This window comes from Rhinolophus sinicus, chromosome 17 (genome assembly GCF_057876585.1).
Source record: "Rhinolophus sinicus isolate RSI-liver-muscle chromosome 17, RSI-T2T, whole genome shotgun sequence".
Classification (NCBI taxonomy): Eukaryota; Metazoa; Chordata; class Mammalia; order Chiroptera; family Rhinolophidae; genus Rhinolophus; species Rhinolophus sinicus.
This window is the reverse complement of record NC_142517.1, coordinates 168,429,455-168,449,789: the sequence shown is the minus strand read 5'-3', so window position 1 is coordinate 168,449,789 and position 20,335 is coordinate 168,429,455. Positions and strand designations below refer to the sequence as shown.

At 36.2% G+C, this 20,335-nt stretch overlaps 1 protein-coding gene across 1 annotated transcript in view; it reads right to left on the bottom strand.

Annotated features, from left to right (window-relative positions):
• ITGA4 (integrin subunit alpha 4) overlaps positions 1-20,335 on the bottom strand; it is a 95,088-nt gene that overhangs the window by 59,705 nt on the left and 15,048 nt on the right. Inside the window, exons 3-9 of the mRNA XM_019752831.3 lie at positions 7,620-7,726; positions 7,382-7,511; positions 5,578-5,645; positions 4,081-4,213; positions 2,660-2,745; positions 1,891-1,953; positions 1,662-1,799 (exon numbers count right to left, since the gene is read on the bottom strand). Of these exons, the coding sequence (XP_019608390.3) occupies positions 1,662-1,799; positions 1,891-1,953; positions 2,660-2,745; positions 4,081-4,213; positions 5,578-5,645; positions 7,382-7,511; positions 7,620-7,726 (725 nt within the window). The remainder of the gene's footprint in view (positions 1-1,661; positions 1,800-1,890; positions 1,954-2,659; positions 2,746-4,080; positions 4,214-5,577; positions 5,646-7,381; positions 7,512-7,619; positions 7,727-20,335) is intronic.

Genomic DNA, 20,335 nt, shown 5'->3' with positions numbered 1-20,335 from the left:
TAACAGTGTGTGACAAACTTCCAATTGTTTGGTGCAGTGAGTCAGGTGTGAGCTGTGGCTGAGAGAAGATGAGTTTTAACATGTGCTGTAAGTCATTCTCCATCATGACAGTGCTCCGTGTCACACATCGCTTCTGGTATATGACAATTTCTGTCAGATAAAAACATTACAGTGTGTCCTCATCCACCTTATTCACTGGATCTGGCATTGTGCGACTTATGGGCTCTTCCCCAAAGTCAAAAAGATTCAAGACATCAAGGCAGCCACGACAGCGCAACTAAAGACACTCATGAAAAAGGACTTCCAGAACTGCTTCAGAAAGTGGCAAGTACGATGGGATATGTGTGGTCTAAGCGAGGGGGAGTATTTTGAACGGGATTAATGGCAATGTGTCTTTTACTGTAATAATTTTTTTAAAAATGTAAACACACTGTATTTTTTAATCATACCTCGAATGCCACTGTTTAAACTGTTCTCAAACAGTTTAGCGGTAAATAGAAGGAAAAGGGAAGTAAGTAGAACGAGGATGTAGCTAGTATGAGGAAGACCATTTATTGATGGAAAATGTGAAATATCTAAGCAAGGAAAAGTAATGTCTGATATCGCTATTAATTCTGATCATTTTGTAGATGTTGTTTTCACTATTAAATTTAAGTTTAAATAGTCTAGAAAATGCCAACGCATGAGTAAATTTCATGCTCTATATTTGGAACTTTGAGAATCTCTCAGCTTTATAAGACAGAGTATTTTCTCTTAAATTTTAAAGAGTTTACTCTGATGCTCTCTATAGGAATTAAAGGCTCTGAAACTATTGATTAAATAAGATTACAAATACCTTCTCGAAACAGATTTCACTTTGTTAAATATTGACTGAAAATTCTGTGCCTTAAGAAATGAACTAATTTTGTCACAAACACATTTTTGCTCTTAAATCAAGAAGACCCCATTAAGACCCTATGAATTCTTTGTTTTGATTTAATGTCAAGAAGATGACTGGCAAGACAAGGCCATAAGAAGTCTTTAAATTGAATTGTCAAATGTTCAGTTTCTACTCCAAACTATCCTCCATAATTTAAAACTCAGCCATAAGCAGTAATTACATATTGCTACAACTACTATACATACTTTGGAATAAACTACATCAATTTTATATTCTTATCAAGAAATCTATTAATGGTGCAAATTAACATTTAATCGAAACGTCTTATTTCCAATTGTCAAAGCAAGGAATTGAAAAAATTTCGTATCTTCTACTCCTAGTAGTATTTTATAATGATTAAATTATATAAGGATATTCACTGCAGAACCAATAAGAAATCCATATTTTGAGACATACAAGAATCATTCTTTCAAATAAGATTTGTGTCATAATAAAGCTGGAAGAAACTTCAACTGCTGGAGTAAAAACATACAACCTGAGAACAGAGAAACTCTAGAACAACTGATCTTATACTTCTGGAATATCAAAATGGGACAGCTAGCTGCCCATTTATCATTATGTTCCATTTCATTTTCAGAGCATCAGTACAATACCAGAATTTTCACTGTCATCAGTAAAAGAAGCATAAGAATCTATAGTCTCAGAACTCTGGAATAAGAAGAGCTTCAGTTTCTATTATAATCCTGTAAGTGGCTCCCAGTTTGGCAGCCATGGGACTTACCGAGCCAGAGTTGATGTACACAAACACTCTCCCTTCCTCCCTGATGATGCTCTGCATGGGAGCTCCCACAAGTAGGTCTGAGAAGCCATCTGCGTTGAGGTCCACAGCACAGACAGAAGCTCCAAAGTAAGAGCCAAGCTGCCCCAAAGCAAACCAGATTCAGTCATTGAGGAAAAAGCAGGGTCATTCACAAAAGCCCTCAGTGATACCAAATGTAGAGGCATATTACCTTTTTACCTTTCATTTCATGTAAAATATTTAGTTGTTTTGCATCAATGCTGAATATATATGCCTGCAATTGGGAAAATAATTAGATAATGTTAGACCCCATCACATTTTAAAAAATTTTCATTTGATCAAAACATCAATTTTCATAACTTGTAATTACTCAAATATATTTTTAAAATGCTTTACAGAGTGATAACAAAGGTTTAGGAAATCATGTTCATATTAACATGATTTTCTTGCAAAACTGTCTTCTCAGGAACTGACTTATTGATCCCCAAGAGAACACAGAAAGCATTGTTTGCCTCACTTTTCAATGTAGGGCTCAGAAAAATTTAGTAACATTTACATGACAATGTAACAAAAACTAGAGCCAGAAATATCATCTTACTCTTTCCAATCATACCATAAAACATGTAGCTCTCTAAATTTCCCTTCAGCTGTAAACTTATTAACCAATAAATACATTCCGTGGGCATCTTGAGATAATTCTTTCCAAAAACAATTTAGTCATAAGAAGGAAAAGTTTCATTTGACTTATATAATTTCCCTTAAAAGCTTTTCTGCTGAATTTTATCTAAAAGCCATATGACTTTCACCAATTCCATTAAATGTAGCACCCTGTTCATCATTGCTAGCTTTCATTCCTAGAATTTTTGCAGTTCCTCCTTTAATGTCTTATCTCTCATGCAATCTGTTCAAACCTTTGTAAATATACAAATAAATATGCTAATAATAAATAAATGTAATAAATACACAAATGTATATCTTACTTTACCAATCTGTTCATGTTGAGGGGCTCCTCCAACTACTTCGGTAGTATGCCTACTCCGAAAATGACCAGCTCCAACTGAGTATCCTTCAAGGAAATGGAGACAAGTATGAGAAACATCATTTGCAATAGGTATAATATACCACCACAAATCCACGCATAGAATTAAATGAGACTGAATTCCAAAGGACTACATTAGAGTCTTAAGAATATTTAGCATAGCAATACACAAAATTGGTCAGTCATTATATGCTTTAATCAATTATTAATATGTGTATTATGAAACTAGTCACATGGATTGTATTTCCAAGTCCTAGAAATTGAAGACAGCAACATGTTTACATTTGCTTTGTGAATCTGTGTAGTATCAGGACATGATAGCTTCTAGGATTACAACAGAAATTTTTTAGAGTACATAAAATATGACATTTGAAATCTTAAGTACAGAAACTTCCTAAATTTCCACTTTTTTTGCCGTGAAATCTTCCTATTGTGATTCAATTTTATGATGACAGAAAAGGGAAAAATATTTTTACTTCATTATGTGATAAAAGGAATAATACCAAGTTACACTTTTATAACACTTCAAGATTTCCTTCAACCATAAACAAGTAAATACTGAAATGTATATGAATTTCTTGTTTGAAAGGAATTCCTTCTGTTTGAACATGGAAAAATAATACTGCTTTTTCTTATTGTAATTATTTGAATATAGGCTTCTCATATTTGAAGCACATACGGTTTAAGCAAATCTGTACTGTCTAAGAGACTACAGGAAAAGCATTCCCTTTACTATAATGGGAATTAATGCCAGAAAAAATTTGTGTTTCTGTAGAAATACAGACTATAAATTGTCTTACTGCTAACTTATTAAATAAGAATAAGAAGATAAAAATAGTCAAGTTCTGGGAAATATTCTAAGAACTTATGAGGAAAGATCAATGAGCTGTTTTTAGACCCATGAGCTTCATAATGTTACTCATTGTCTAGAATGCTGTCGAGAGTCACATTGATTTTAAGTTGATCCTTTCAGAAGCTATACTTACTTACTCACTCAGATATAATTAAATGAGCTAATTCACGTAGTAGAGTGCTTGCAGAAGTTCTGAGGATATGGTAAGCACTCAGTAGATGCTACCTTTATAATAATCAATTGACTGCATCAAGATACAAGCTTACAAGTGTTTTACTGCCAAGCATAAACTAAACCAGGAGTTCTAGTCTAACAATTACATATTGATGAGTGGAGTTACATATGTAAAATAGTAAGTTAACTAAAGTCTTATAGATTATATTTTAGAGACAAACTGTCTTTTTAATTGCCACTAGCTATTTTGATCTTTTGAAAATACAATTTCCCTTATTTGTAAATTACTAGTTTCTGTCAGAAAGATTATAATTTGAGTGTCAATTTTTTAGTACCTAAGTAACTTCCAAATTCCACTCGATTGTCGTCGTGGTCTAAAAAAGCCTTGTATTTATTTCTGGTTATATTGTAGACAAAAACAGACCCTTTCCAATAATCTGATCCTGGGGCTCCCATCACAATTAAATCCTGTAAGAAAAAAAAAAAGTTTATCATAATTTAAAAGTTTAATCTCACCACCTAAAACCTCTTCCAGGTATACAGTTTAAGTAAATAATGACATTTTTATAATAAATTTCTGAAATCTGAGCATTTTATAAATTTAAAAATGCATCAGGAAAAAAAAAAAAAGCCTGAGAAGCTAGATAATGGAATTTTCACCTAAAAGTATGGGTTTTTTGCAGAGAAGAAACACTGGAACTTTCACTTCACAGTTACCGGTGGACTTAGAAACCAAAGGTAGAATTATTGAACACTAGAGTAAGCTTTCTAGAGGAAAGCAATGTGGTTTCTATTAAAGTAAATCATATCTGGGTAATTCATTACTACTCATTACAGAGATAATCATGTGTTGCCAAAGAATGGAAGTGGACTAAATTTATTTCCATTTGCAAAAAGCCATTAACTAGTTTCCCTAACAATGTTAGCTTAGAAAAAAATAAATCCAATAGAATTTGGGGACTATTTGATGGTAAATACGAATTTAGGATAAGAAACAGAGGGAAGGTTGGAATGAGCAGACACTTCTCTGGTAAAATATGACAACTTTTAGCAATTAAACCTATTAAACATATTTCTAAATTTCCTAAACAATCCTGAACTTAAAAACAAAAGTCAATTTAAATCTTGAACTTAAAAAAAAAGGTCAATTTAAGTATAAAGAAAGCTGAAAGCATTTTTTTTTTTTTTACATAGCAGGTAATATTTATGGAAATGGTTAACCCATGGCTTGATACAGGCTGTCTACGTAGATTCAGAAAACATTTATAAATTTATTATGGGTTTTTTTCAGAGAAACTGGGAGATTTGGGAGTTGAGTGCAACCATGATATCTCACTAGAAGTCAAGGTTAGAATAACTAGAGTGGTAGAAAGAGAATAATGGAGCTTGGGAATACATCTGATTTAAGAAGATATTAAATTCTTAAATATCTCAATTCTCATAATTCTAATGAAAAGAGTGGATTCATATGCTTCCTTGCCCCTTCAGCTCATAAGTAAAAATAACATACGTGGATATTTTCAATACCTAAATTAACAAAGCAAATAACTATAGTTACTTCTAATTTACATTAAATTCTTAATGAAAGTAATATTCTTTAGTACAGACTTTTATTTGGACTTATGTGGCATAGCCATATAAATATTAATATTTTCTCAAAACATATATGAAATATTGAGTGGTGAAAATTAAGTCGTAATGCTGTACTCTCAAATTTAAGAGACATAGTCAGATGTTACACAATTTTTACTGTAAAGTATAATATCATTGTCTTTAGAAGAATTAAAGTTCTATAAGTAAACATTTACTTCAGCTATCTTTTGGGCTATTACCTCTGTGTAAAAACTAGATATTCCAGCTTGACATGATGCAAAATTTTCTCCAAATTTCTTGACATAATCTAAAGTAGAGAAACAATTCAAAATTTCATTTAAAAATAAATACAAAATCTGTATATATATATATATTTATCTTATACTTAAAAATATATAGCTTTTAAGGTCTATATGTTCCATTACCTTATTTTTAAAATAATAGCAACTCTGATAAAATTGAAAACCACAAATCTCTTCCATATTAACCTTCAAAAAATCCCTATGAATTAGCAATAAAGATATCTACTCTTGCCTTTTAATGGGGAAAATATGCAGCGCACACTCAAAAAACTGTCAAGTGAGTATCTAAGACAGAAGTAGGATTTGTAGCTTCTAGTCTAGGTTTCCTTTTAAAATAGCCTTCCTACATTTTTCCCAGCTGAAAATAACAGACGGAGTCAAGATCTGCATGGACCCTGAGGGTCTCTTATTACAAAGTCCACATGAATGGATGCTTTGGGACTTACTATGATGACAAAGCTTTGCTTCTCTTGAAGACTTGACATAAGTAAACCTCTATAAAAATAAGAATTAGGACCCCATTTTGCTTTGGCTTTGCTAACTAGAAAAGTTAAATGAATTGCTAAGTCATTTATAATTAATATTCCCTGTCATGATTTTTCACTCCTTTTTATATCTTCCCTGACCTTTTTCTTTTTTTTTTTCATTTTTATAAATTTCCCTATCATTATAGATGTCTTAGGTTTATGTCATCTTCAATCGTTCATAGAGTGTGGCTAGGTATATCTGAGCAAAAAATAAAAACTGAAGATGTTTAAAATGTAAACCATAAACCATTAGGAAAAAGAGGGTAATAAACATACAGAAACCTGAGTTTTACCACAATTAAGAATTTAAAATTAACTTTTTACCTTCTTGGCAACCAAAGGTAAATCAGTAATATATATGATAAAAGCTTCTCCACGACATCAAATGCCAGAGAGAAAAGACACCCGTATTAGCAGAATCAGTAACTGAATTTGCATAAGTGGTCAAAATTTTGTTAGGTAACAGAAATTTTCTTTCGATACTCGGGTAACGATTTTGGTTAGAAAAATTAGAAACTGAAGTGCATATATATTTAATTCTGAGTTTTCTAAAGACACATGTTTAGAATTGTACTTCTTTGTAGATTTCTTGGTTAATGCTCTGCTGACATTCACCCCTAACTTTGTTCACCTCAGTTATTTATGTCCTACCTCTGCATGCGTCAAATGCTACCTGTGACCTAGAATGTTTGTGGGAAAAACTTTCAAACTTAAGATACCAATCCCTTGTTGTTTTAAGGAAAATATGTGAATTTGAAAAAAAACAAGGACATAATGGAAAATATTTGCTTATATTATACTTGAGTCTTTCTCAGTATTCTTTGAGCAAGGCAGAGCAAGAAACCTAAACAGCTTTCTTCTTTCTGATTCGAATTTCAATCTAATTTCATAATTTTAAGTGTACTCTATTTGTTGAGCATTAGACTCACTTATACTGAATTGAAAATATATTTAATGCAAAAGTGGGTAATTATTAACTAGTTTATAGATTTAAATTAAACTGTAGAATTTCTATTCCTACAATCACAAAGTACATTTAATAATGAATACTACTGCAATTGTGTAAAAAAGGATTATTTGAGTAGTTAAAAAGAATACAACTATTTCAAAGACCTCCCCCCTCTGCACATCCAAAATTGAAAGTAATTTGCAAAAAATTTAAAAGGTATTCACTTGTTTCTTTTGATCCAGCTAATATCAAAATCATGCCTTACCTTGATAACATGGAGCTATTCTTTTACTCAGTTCTGTTCGTAAATCAGAGGGCATTCCATAACAAACACCCATGGGAAGCTTATTTTCATTCTTTATATAAAATATATTTTTCCATCTATGCCCACAAGTCTGCATAAAACAAACAAACAAACAAAATAGTAGACCAAATGATGTACAAGTCACACCCAGAATAACTGATTTCATGATGTGATCAGTGGATCAATTCCAAAAACCTACCAGGATGGATCCATTTTCTCCTGGCTGTCTAGAAAGCGTGACCCCCAACCACTGATTGTCTCTGTCTTCCAAACAAGTCTTTCCACAAGGTTCTCCACCAGGGCTACCTACAACATTTGAAATTAACGTTATCATCAGTTATCTTGAAAATCATGCTATTCTACAACAGCAGAGAAAATTAACACATCATGCTTCTCCCCAGTGTTTTTCGTCAACCATATGTGGAGTGCCTTCATCCCCTGCTTCTCTAACATCTTGTATTCATTGCACAATGTAGGGGTAACTGTGAGTTACTCTGTGCCACAACTGTTCTCTCACAAGGTGAATTTTATTTGTAGAACAGACTGGTAACATCATGAAGAGATGGCCTCAATATAGTAGATAGCTAACCAACATAATGAGGATGGGAGAAATCCAGTGTAAGCCAACACAGGCTGCGCCAATACAACGGCAGTACGTGATGCTTGGCAAAGAATTTGCACCTTTGTTTTCACCATTTGTCTAGCATCATAGACAGCGTTACCAAAGCTCTTTTTAAGACATTTCTTGTATTGCGACATTAAGAATAAGAGATAACAATATGGTCCTCAGCATTTAAACTATAGTTTATTGAAGCTGGAAGGTGATATTGAGCTGGAAGGAGCATGTGGAAAGTGACCATGTATTCTAATAATGCTTATGGTTTACATTTATGGATTGTGACTATTCTCCATGAAGAATAAAAGACTGAAAAACTAGATTATTTCAGTAGTAAATAAACTTCAGTAAGCACTTTGGCAAATCCATGAATAGCCAGGTAGTCAAACATAAATATTATTCATGTACAATACAGTACTTCTAAACTGTACGAGAAAAAGTGACCTTCCCAGTGATAACTTTTTCTTTTGTTAGAGTGACTTCTTTGCTTTATAGCCAGGATGCTGTATTAAAGTGATTTCAAATAAGTCATTTGGGGAGAGGATAAGAGACAGTATCTTAAGAATCCTTTGCTGTCTTTATTTTCACCCACTTCAATTGCCATGTGACAGTTCTAGTCCACCTGAGTTTAATTCCAAAAGCAGGTAAACACATTCACATCAATTTGATTGGATAACTATGTCAAACTTGGATTTCTTTACTGAATATTAAACACTGCTCACTGGTACCAAGTTGTCATACATTTTTAGGTACCATTCTCTAAATCATTAGGTATTTCGTCTCCTATAACTTTGACCTCTAGATAAAGCTTCCTGGGAAAACTCAGAATACCTACATAGATAAGGCTAATATTTTGAAATGGAAATTATTTTCAGAAAATCTCCTGGGCAGGAGCAATTTTGTTTTAAGGAGTATAGGAAGATGTTTGTGTAATACTTGCTTGTTCTCCAAAATGTTGTTCAGGACAAACAACAAAACACCTCAACACAGCTGAATGGAGGAAAGCTTCCTAGCGCCTTCTCTGGAGATTCTGATTCAGTAGCTCCAAGTAGACCCTGACTACCCCAGGTGATTCACATGGCCTGGAACACTGTTACAATAGAATGTAGATAATGTTTATCTGGCCAGGTTTCTTATAGGGAAGGGAAGATGACTAGGATGGAAGAATGCTGGGGTTGATCAGCAATGTCTACTTAGAACGGAAGGGGAATCTTGCTGCAGCCTAAACCTTGATAAAAGATGGTCTCGATGGAAACATAAGGTCTTTTTGTTAAAACTAATAAAGAAAAAAAGGAAGGCAAGAGGGAGAGGGAAAAACAATTGTATTGTGTTGTGTTGGGTAGTGAAGGTCTAACATAAAGTTATTATTTGGCTGTATGATGCCAACATAATTGAAGGAAAGTGAAAGAGTGACAAATTTTAATTTTCACTGTGATGTAATTTTCAGTTTTGTCTTTTCACTAAAATTGCCGGTTACTTTTTTTTTCTAATGTCAAAATTAGATGATAAATGGTAGATTCTGTTTATCTGAAGTTGATGTTCCTATTATTTACCACTTCAATGAAATATCTTCTGTGAACATACCCAAGTTTTCTAAATTTATAGTCTTTCAGACAACTCAGCAGGAGGAAAATTAAGGATAGGAGAGGAAGGTCACAAATAATACCTATTGCTATTAAAATGTGGTATAATTAATGGACACTTTCATTAAAATTATACCCAATATTTAGAAACAAAATTACTGTTCTAGAGATGCCACCCAAAAAGTTAAAGTAAGTGTATAATAGTTTAGAACCATGCAATACTATGTGAATTGCTGGATAAAAATGGCCAAAAAGTTTTTATGTGCAAAAACAGTGAATTGTTATTGTCTGTTTCTTGGCTGAGTTCTTGTATTTTTAATTTTTTAAATGAAGACTGGAGAAACTCTTGTGTGATTAAACTGTTCTCTGGAGCCATAGAGGATTCTACATTGTATATGTTTTAGCTCCACCAGGTGATATCATGATGTCACCACTGCTCAGAGGCTCACACTTAGGTTAGCACACATCAAAAGCAAATGAGTCACTTTCCCCCTTCGTCAATGTCGCTTCCCTCAAACATCTCTCTCCATGTCTGAATCTCTCTCAGAACTCTGGGATTTACCACCGACGCCCCTGCCCCCCTCAGATCCCATTTCTCAGGCCTTTGGCCAGAATTACACCACCAGGTTTCCTGCTTCTTCAGCTTGCAGATGGCAGATCATAAGACTACTCAGCCTCCCTAACTGAGGGAGCCAATTCCTATAATAAATCTCCTTTTAAATAGATAGACAGATAGATTTACCTAACCTACTAGTTCTATTTTCTCTGGTGAACCTTCACTAATACAAGTACATGTATTTATTCACTATTATCCTGTCTACTTCCAAGGCTTGGTAAATGATGACCTAATTCATCCTGACCAGTTACTGCAGCTTGTTCATCATTAGCCCACACCCAACACATAGCCCAGAAACATGTGCTGAAAATGGAAGGCCAATAAATGAAAAACAATTCAAAGATTCTGTCGTGTGGGGAGTCATGCAGGAGACCCTACTCGCTATGCCATGTGTCATGCAGGGTGGCATGCTCTGGTGGCATGCTCTGGTCCCACTCCCCACATAAGAACGCAGGATGTGGTGAGGCCAAAAAGGAACACCCATGGAGCCATAAGTAGGGGAGTCATACCACTATATTCTCGCCTGGCTCCTGGGTTGGAGACACAGGAAGAAGGAGTCACACTGTCCGCAACCCACCGTGCTAACTGCAATCCGTGCTTGCTAGCTCAGCCACCATCTTCTTGCTAGCCCCCATTTTCCCGCTAGCGTAGCCACAGCAGTTATATTAGTGGCCAATGGCTCACTGGTTACAGCTGACGGCCAAGTAGCCACAGCTGATGGCCATCCAATCACAGTTGATGGCCATTTACTACCGGAACTAGCACCTTTCTACGTGAGGCCGAGAGCCTGGAAACTGCACTTTGGGGCTCTGTCCCCACAGCTTCCACTGTGGTTTGACCAAGTATCTCTATTTGTGTTTTGTATCAGAATTTGAAAGGTGAGTCCAAAAGGATGAATGCACAGGAAAAAAGGAAATTCATAAAAATGGCAAAGTCATGAAACAACTATTCTTCCACATAAAAAATCAAAACAAATTCTAATAAGTGAACAAACACACAGACTCACATTTACACAGGTTTCTCCTTTTCACCTCCTCACACAGCTTCTGCCAGCAACAATAATACTGAGGTACTTTTAGCACTGGTTACAAGACAGGATCGGTTCAAAGAACAGCCTATCAGTCCCCACTACCATTTTAGGTCTTTCTTAATTTCCAGGAACTTTTTTACTGTTTTCTTCTGTAGCGCCTGCAGAACCTTGGCAGAAAGGTCAGATCTACATATCATCAGTTTATGCTCAGGGCCTCCTCCAGAGCTTTCCCTCAACCTTGCTCACTCCTAAGTCCACTCCTTTATCATGTGGTTCTCAGCCATGACAGGCATTAGGGTCATCTGGGGGCAGTTTTGAACAAATACTGACACCTGGTTCCCACTCCCAGAGGTGCAGATTTGATTCATCTGGATTGAGATCAGAAGTTTTTGAAAAGCTCCCCAGGTAGTTGTAGTGTGCAGTTGGGCTTGTTGAGCAACTGCTCTACAATGTAAATGGTTATGTCTTTTCCTGTATCATATTATATTGGAAAATAAACTACTTCCTTTTAAAAATAATAATAATGATAATACTTTTTTGTCCTTTCTGGTTTCAGCTAGATATTGAAATAGGGTATCAAATGCTAAGCAAATTTTCTTCATGTGAAAATATAGCATTTCTATTTTGGTCTGAAATGATGACTATTAAAACGGTCATGGGAAAGCTAATTTTCATGAATTTCCCTGACAGAGCATCATAAATAAACTCAGATTATCTTTATATTTTACCCAAATGTCATGCTGAAGTGATTTATAATCTGGTTTTCAACTCAGCTCATACATTACTGGTCTAAACTCTTAGTAAATCAAATTAGCTTCATAATTGAAAAAGTACTTTACATGGTTTAACATAAAAGAGGTCAGCAGAAATTAACATGTGATAATTTTGCATGCTATTGTACAACTAGAATGACTAATTCTTAGTGCAGTTGAATGCATTTTCCCAGTAGACATTAAAAACACAAAGCCATATAAAAACCACACCTGTCATTCTAAAAATTAAGCCCACATTTCTCTCTCTCTCTTTTATTTAATTATTTTTTTGTTTTTGTTTTTCATTTGGGAAAGAAAATATAAAGATGTGTGCTTACCTCTTCAGTTTTGTATTTCCATCTACTAATTTTGTATTAGTACACAAACGCGTATGGGTATGTAATTGTGAATAGGCAGTAATTTCAATAGGGAAATATAAAGGATGTTGTACAAAACCAATTAGATATATATTTTTTACCACCTCTTTTTTTGGTGACGCCAGTTTTAGTGTCATTGTTCTAAAAGCCAAAACATGAAGACTATGGAAGACCAGATATTCAATCTTGAATGTCACCTTTGTGAGGGCAGATTGTGACATTCCCACAGCACAAAACAGGGCCTTCCATGCAGAACGCAGGAAGAAAATACGTATTTGCTGAAGGAGGGAATTCTAAAATACATTATACCACAAAAATCCTTTACTAGATTTACTAATCTGTGGGGACAGAGCCCCAGAGAGCAGTTTCCAGGCTCTTGGCCTCACGTGGAGGGGTGCTGGCTCAGGTAGTAGATGGCCATCATCTGTGGCTGGTTGGCTGTCAGCTGTAACCATTGAGCTGTTGGCCATTAATGTAACTGCCGCAGCTACGTAGGAGAGTCGGTAGGTTGGCAGCAAATTGGACAGCAGGTCGCACATCGTGTGAATCCAGCCTCCAGTGAGACTATAATGATATGACTCCCCTACCTATGGCTCCTTGGGTGTTGCTTTTTGGCCTCACCATGTCCTGCGTTCTTATATGGGGAGCGGAAGCAGAGACCCTGCAGGCCGCCCCGCATGACACTAATCCTTTCCTGTAAAAATTTCACCGAACTCTCAGAAATCTAAGCTTTGGAGAGGTCTTCTTCCTTCATTACTCTTCTTCCCTACTTCTCTTCTAAAATATTATCCCCTTAAATTTTAAGATAGTAACAGATGGTCTGAAGGGAAACAGTGTTTGTAGGTCTTTACAAAGTGTTATATGTGAGTAGGACTATTTAAGACTCAGAATCAGCTGGGGTCCACAGGAGGTACTTATCTCAGAGCCTTCCTGCTAGGATTATGAGTAAATGAGATATGTGTGAAGTGTTTGGGCCAGAGCCTAACAGAGAAAGCACCCAAATGTTAGTTGATGGTGACATTATTATTATTTTAAAGATTAAGCTAAACATATGATTAAGCTATACACATGTCATGGCATACACCCTCCTCCATAAAATATCTGTGGCACATTGCTGTCATCACTGAGGCCTTATACACGTTCATTCAATTCTCACAGTAGCAGCAGAAGACAATCTTATCAATCCCACTTTACAGATGTGAAAATTGAGTCTTAAAGAAGTAAAGAAACTTGAACCGAATACAGGCTAGTAAATGGAAACGATTACAATAAAAAACTTATCAGAAATAGAAGATCTGTTACTTCTTACTACTCTGTAGTATATACAATAGAAGTCAAGAACCATATGATTTCACTCACATGTGGGATATAAAATCGAAAGCAACAAATGAACAAGACAAACAAACAAACAAAAACTCATAAACACAGACAATAGTATGGTGGTTACCAGAGAGAAAGAGGGGTGGGCAGGAGGTAGAAGAGAGTAAAGGGTCAAATATGTGGTGATGGAAGGAGACTTGACTTTGGGTGGTGAACACATAATGCAATAGATAGATGATCTATTATAGAATTGTACACTTGAAACCCATATAATTTTATTAACCAATGTCACCCCAATAAATTTAATCCAATTAAAAATAAGTCTACAAATATTTCAGACATATGAATTAACTGGAATCAATTTCACTTTCTAAATCTTTTCATCGGAAAATGTGTAAAATATCACATATCTGCCCACAGACTGTACAGTCAACTTTCTAGTGTTTAAGAAAAATGTCACTTACTTGGTCCCACGCTAACCCTGCCCTTTTCCTCTGTTTGTATCAGTTCTCAGTATCTTGACATTTCCACTGAGGAGTGACCAAGAGGAAAGATCAGACTCAAAGTTCTTCTGTCTATAACTTGTTAACAGCTTGAGTGAAACCTCTGTGGGTAGGGGTGCCTGGGACTTTGGGATGTAATGACATGTTTGGTTTTTCTGCCTGTGCACTGTGCTGTGGCTTCCCCGTCACTTCAGACATTTGATTGGGGCTCTCAGTCTGGCTTTCCAGCTACTAAGACAACATAAACATTCATCTGATCTTTCAAAACATGTGATGTGATTTCAAGTGTCAGAAAAATAGTGAAAGTCCTTACTTCTACCAATTACCTTTTGCAAGTTGAAGTTCTGTTTCATTGAAAGAAAAGTCCTATATGTTTCAAACTCTTCCATTCTAACTTTTTCTTAAATAATCCTGAAAAATGAATGACTCTTGTTCTATGTTTTATAAAGAGTCATTCATTCAAGATAGCTTTGTTTGTAGAAGCAGTATTTACTGAGTAAAAATAATTTTACAAACTCATTCCTCAACCTCAATTCAGAATATTTAAAAAAAACATACGGAATTAAAAGTGAACAAATCAGTTCAAATATGACAAGATTATAAGACCTACCCTTGCAGGGTTATGAAAATTACAGAAAATTTATACCAGTGCACGTAAGACTGCCTGGCACCTAATAGGTGTTCATTAAATGGTAAATGCTCCGCTCCCCAGCATACTGACATTATGTTAATTTGGACTCACCAGCAGAGGGAGCTCACAGTGCTGAGAGATTTGATCAGCAGCCTTCAGCTCTTTAAGCCAAGTGGCCCCCTTCTGCCAGTTTTTCTTGTTATACCCTAATTACTATTAAATCCATTATGTTTACTATATTAAGCTATGTACTTTTCTCATGCATCTAACAAAACGTGATGATGATGTTTCTAAAAGATAACAGTAATATCTGTGAATTCCAGACTAGTAATAATAGTAATTTTGAAAAATAAAAAATAAAATATCCATGTTGTTGAGATGATACGGGACACGAGCGTACTAAACTTCCAAGACCATTGCCTCCAGCTTGTCTAGTGGCAAACAAGAGTCAAACTATCAAAATAAACATCAAGATTAGAAACCATTCTCAAAGCTGCCCCCCGCCCCCCCCCCCCCCGGAAAAACAAGTACATACGTGTCATATTCTCAGAGTTCCTAGTCAAAATCTGATAATGGCTAATAATCATACTTATTTAATGTGAGAAACAACTAATATAATCATGAGCCTGAAAAAGCCAGCTATTTCAGTCCTCTATTTCATTTCATATATATTTTTACTTTATAATTTTATTTTACTGTGTTGTATTCAGAAAAAGAGTTCAACACTGAGGTTAACGTCCACAGGGAGTAGTGCCAAGTTTTAGTGTTTTAATTTTATAAATCTGGGTTGAGTCATCACAGGGCCTCAGAACTCGAGAAAACCAGGTCGCTTTTGAGCTTGATTCTAGGTTCAGGTCCCTCCGGGACCTTAGACCCAAACATTTTAAAATTCCTTCAGAAAAGCTATACAAACCTTTTTACTAACTAACGCAGAAAAATATACTGCAACTGATATACTTGGTGAGCATAATTTAAAGAGGGAACGTTGTCTTACAATAATCACTAATATTTATTATATGCTTTCTATGTACCCAACACATTTTAAATACATGTAAACATATATATTAACTCACTTTTCATTACATCCCTAGGAGTAGGTATTATTGTCACACCAGTTTTACAGATGGAGAAGCTGAAACAAAGGGAGATTTAAGTATTTTGCCCTAAGTCACACCCCTAGTAAGTGGAGGAAGAAAGGATTCAAACCCGCAATGTCAACCACCACTCTATACTACCTTATGATGTGTTATTAATACTTTCCCTGTTAAGCAAGAAAATAACTCACATATTGACATTATTAATCCTATACTAATTTTATTTCTAAAATAAACCTACTAAGATAATAATATTAATTTCCAACATTAGAAAATAAGAAAAGTCTCTACTTCCATGGTTTTCAGTTAATTTCTTGGACTTAAGGATTCATTTGAAAAACTGTCCCTAATATATGAATAACTTTTGAATGGCTTTGATATAAGAGCAATACAAAAATGTCAAGAGAAAAAACTCCAGGGAAACCTGCACTCGCTTAATGCTAGGTGGCCAATATTGAAGTTCTGAGCTTGGTTTGGGAATTCCCAGGGTAGGACAGAGGAGGTCAGGAAGACAGCAAGGTTTAAAGATACGTGAGAGAAGTAAAAGTCAGTCAGGGAGTATATGGCATTGTCCTGCACAAACGGAGGGTCAGAGATGAATTACAAATATCAGAGGACAACTTTCCCTCCAAAGTTTAAAGGATGAGATAAGATGTTACAGAGACAATGATTTGCAAACAAAATGATATTCTAACGAATACTAGAGAACTTGCACACACACACACACACACACACACACACACACACACACACAAAGTATGGTGTTAGGGTGCGGTTGACCTAGAAAGATTTCAGGAGCAGAGGCTACACACGGAAAGAGCCTTCTACATAGGGTGCAATTTCAGAAGGACATGTCTAATCCACTGTACACAATATTTCCCATGAAAGAGATCTGGTAACTACGTCTACATGCTTACTCTTTCTGAACATATTCATTGAGAATTATAGTGTTTCATATAATTTATATGAAAATGATTTCCTTTTTTTTTTTTATTCTTAGGGGTAAATTGAGCATCAGAACCAATACACTGCATCACTGAGCCCAGTCCTGTCCCTTGTAAGTCTACTTCTATGTTTTAATTTGATATTTCCAAGTACTTCAAAAATAGAATCCCCTGTTTTTAAAGATGATCAGTTCTCAGCTCCCGATCTCAGGAGTGGGTATTATTGTTTAGATTGCCTGGTGCGAGTAGGCAGAGAGTTTGGAACCCAAGACTGGCCGTGCGGCACCTCGGATTGATGCAGAAGTGTGCAGCACAGGATCTCATCCAAATCTGAGAAATGTATCCATCCATTTCACATTTATTGCGCTTTTATTATGTGCTCATCAAAACTGGTGAGAACTGGCTCAACTGTTCAGGTGTCCGCTGTTCTAGGAAACCTCTCATCATCCAATTTCTTCTCCCTTGCTTGTGTCTCTATCATCACACTTATTACATTTTCTCTTAATTAATTATTTGTTCACCTATCTCTCCTGTCATCTCAACTGAGTTCTTTGAGGGCTTCAGCTATGTCTTATTCAACTTTCTATTCCCAGTACCTAGCATGAGTAATTGATAAAATTAATTTAGTTAATGAAGGAAGAACCCAGTTAAGAGTTGTTGACACTTGCTACCAATGTTTTCTCACTCTTCTCCTCAACCTACAGCAGTATGGTTTCACCACTAAACTGGTCTTACCAACGTTACTGATGAACTGATTCTCTCTAAACCCAAGGAAACCTCCTAAGTTCTCACCTGGCTTGAACTCTTGGCAACTTTTGGTACCACCAACCACTCACTATTCTCAAAACCTCTCATCCTTAGACTTCCATTGTGCCACTTTGACCTAATTTCTGTGCTACCCCTATGGCTTTTTCTTCTCAGTCTTTTTTTCAGGCTCCTCTTTTCTTCTCCAGTGGTTCTCAACCATGGATGAATATTGGTATCATTGGGGAACTTTGGAGAATCCTGATGCCCAACTAAGGATTCTGCACTCAATTCCAAAGTGTGTTTGGGGGGATTTTCCACACCACCACAATTCTCCACCACCAGCTGGGCATCCTACAGTTCTGACACTATCTAACAGGAGACAGCATCAGATCACACAGGTTAAGGGCTCTGTCCTACAAGACTGTCCCCTCCCGCGGGACCAACACACACACACACACACACACACACACACACACACACACGCAAACATACTTCAGGTGCCAATCACAAATCCAGGTTGTCACCTGTGCTTCTGACCAACTGGCTATCGGAGGTTCCAACTATCCTCTCATTGGGTTTGGTTAATTTGCTAGAGGGCTCACAAAACTCAGAGAAGCATTTTTCTTACTAGATTACCATTTTATTATGAAAGGATACAACTCAAGAACAACCACATGATAGAGGTGCCCAGGGCAAGGTATGAGGAAAAGGTACAGAGTTCCTATGCCCTGAGCCACTCTCCGAATGTCCATGTGTTCACCAGCCTGGAAGCTCTCCAAACACTGTCCTTTTGGGTTTTTACAGAGGCTTCATTACATAAGCATGATTGATTAAAGCATTGGCTATTGGCAACTGATTCAACCTCCAGCCCCTCTCCCCATCCAGGAAGTCAGGGGGATGGTACTGAAAGTTCCCACCCTCTTATCACATGGTTGGCTCCTTTGGCAACCAGCCCCCATCCTTAATTGGGGTCCAAAAGTCACCTCATTAACATAACAAAAGACATCTTTGTTTCTCATCACCCAGGACATTCCAAGGGTTTTAGCCCTGTGCTAGAAAAAAAGACAAAGACCATATACATAATTCTTATTATAAATCATAATATCACACCTACCTAGACCCATCTCCAGAAATTTTATTAATTTGAGATGAACACTGGTATTTGTAAAGCTCTACAAGAGAATCTAAATTACAGCCAGAGTTGAACAGCACTGTTCTTGCCATTTCTCAAATTGTAGGCATCCTCTGGCATCTATCCTGGGCCCTAATCTATTTAGCCTAGAGATTTCCCAGATTAAATTCATTAACCTCCAGGGCTTTTATTGTCCATTACCTTCAATTCTGAATTGCCAATACAGACTTATCCTGCCCACATGACCCATACATTTAACTGATCTCTAGATATTATTTCTATATCTCATAGGACACAGCACCATCACCCATCCAACAGTCCAAGTCAGAACCTTCATTAACGTCTTTGAAAACTTCTTCTCTTCATTGTTCTCATTTAATAATTACTAAGTCCTATTGATTCTGTCTTCTAAACAATTGTACTATGGATGAAAAAAGGGGCTACATACTAAACCTGACAAGCTCAGAGGAGGCCAGCATGGCAGGACCTACAAACTCAGAGACCGAAAGAAACCACATAGAATGGTCTGAACATAGAAGTTCCTAACTAAAAGTGAGTCATGGTGGGTAGTCACATCCTAGGTGTATAGCTTCCTTGACAAGGGTCAATCTGTACCTTAAACGAGCCTGTCTACTGTCTTTTTGCATCTAAGATAACATACCTTTGAAATGTCAGAATAATCACCTTTTCCAAACCCCTCAGGGCACAACCTCCACACCAGAGCACTAGACTACAGAACCCCTCATTGTTATCTTGTTACCCAGATACTATTTCTATGTGTTCTGAATGTTATTAACTATCCTGTACCCACCAATGTAAAAAAAATATATATGAGTCTCTCTGTTTTTTATCCAATCCCAGAGATTTCCCTGCTGTGCTTTCTCCAGCCCCTTTAATCTACCACCAATAGAATTCATGTAAACCTCCTTACCTCTCCTCTTTTGATTCTAATGTATAAAATAAGCTGCAAAACTGGCATTTTCCAGAACATTTTCTCAATTTGTTGAGATTCTGCATCCTGGCCATTGTCAGGTAGGCTTAAATAAACTCATAAAAATTCTCTACACATTTGGACATTTCTTATATCGACATTTCCTTGGCATAGTCGGCAGGATTCCAAAGAAGCTCACCCAGGACCATCTTGTGGACCTGGACCCAGTGCTAGTTACCAGCAGGGGCCCATTGTGCCCCACTGGCTCCCAGCTTTGCATTTGGTGAACTTGGGTGAGTTTTTCTTGGAAGTCTGGACTTCCCTGTTTTAAGGTAGTAGGCCATAACTTTATCTGAGATGTTCTTAAAAAAAAAAAAAATCCTCGAGGTGTCACTAAAGGATAAGCGTTGAGATAACTAAGGGACAGGAGAATAAAAATGGGTGGCTGGTTTTAATTTTGGCTTTTCAGTTGAAATTTCTTACTGAGAGTCTGAACAAAACCTTTGGCAAGATAAATGAGAGCTTGAACTCATTCAACTCTGAAAATAAGGGGCATTTACTCCCTCCAGCTCGAATTTTAGATATTCTTAGGTGACTCAGAATCTCTGTGGAGGTGTCTGACAATACCCTCAAGACAAG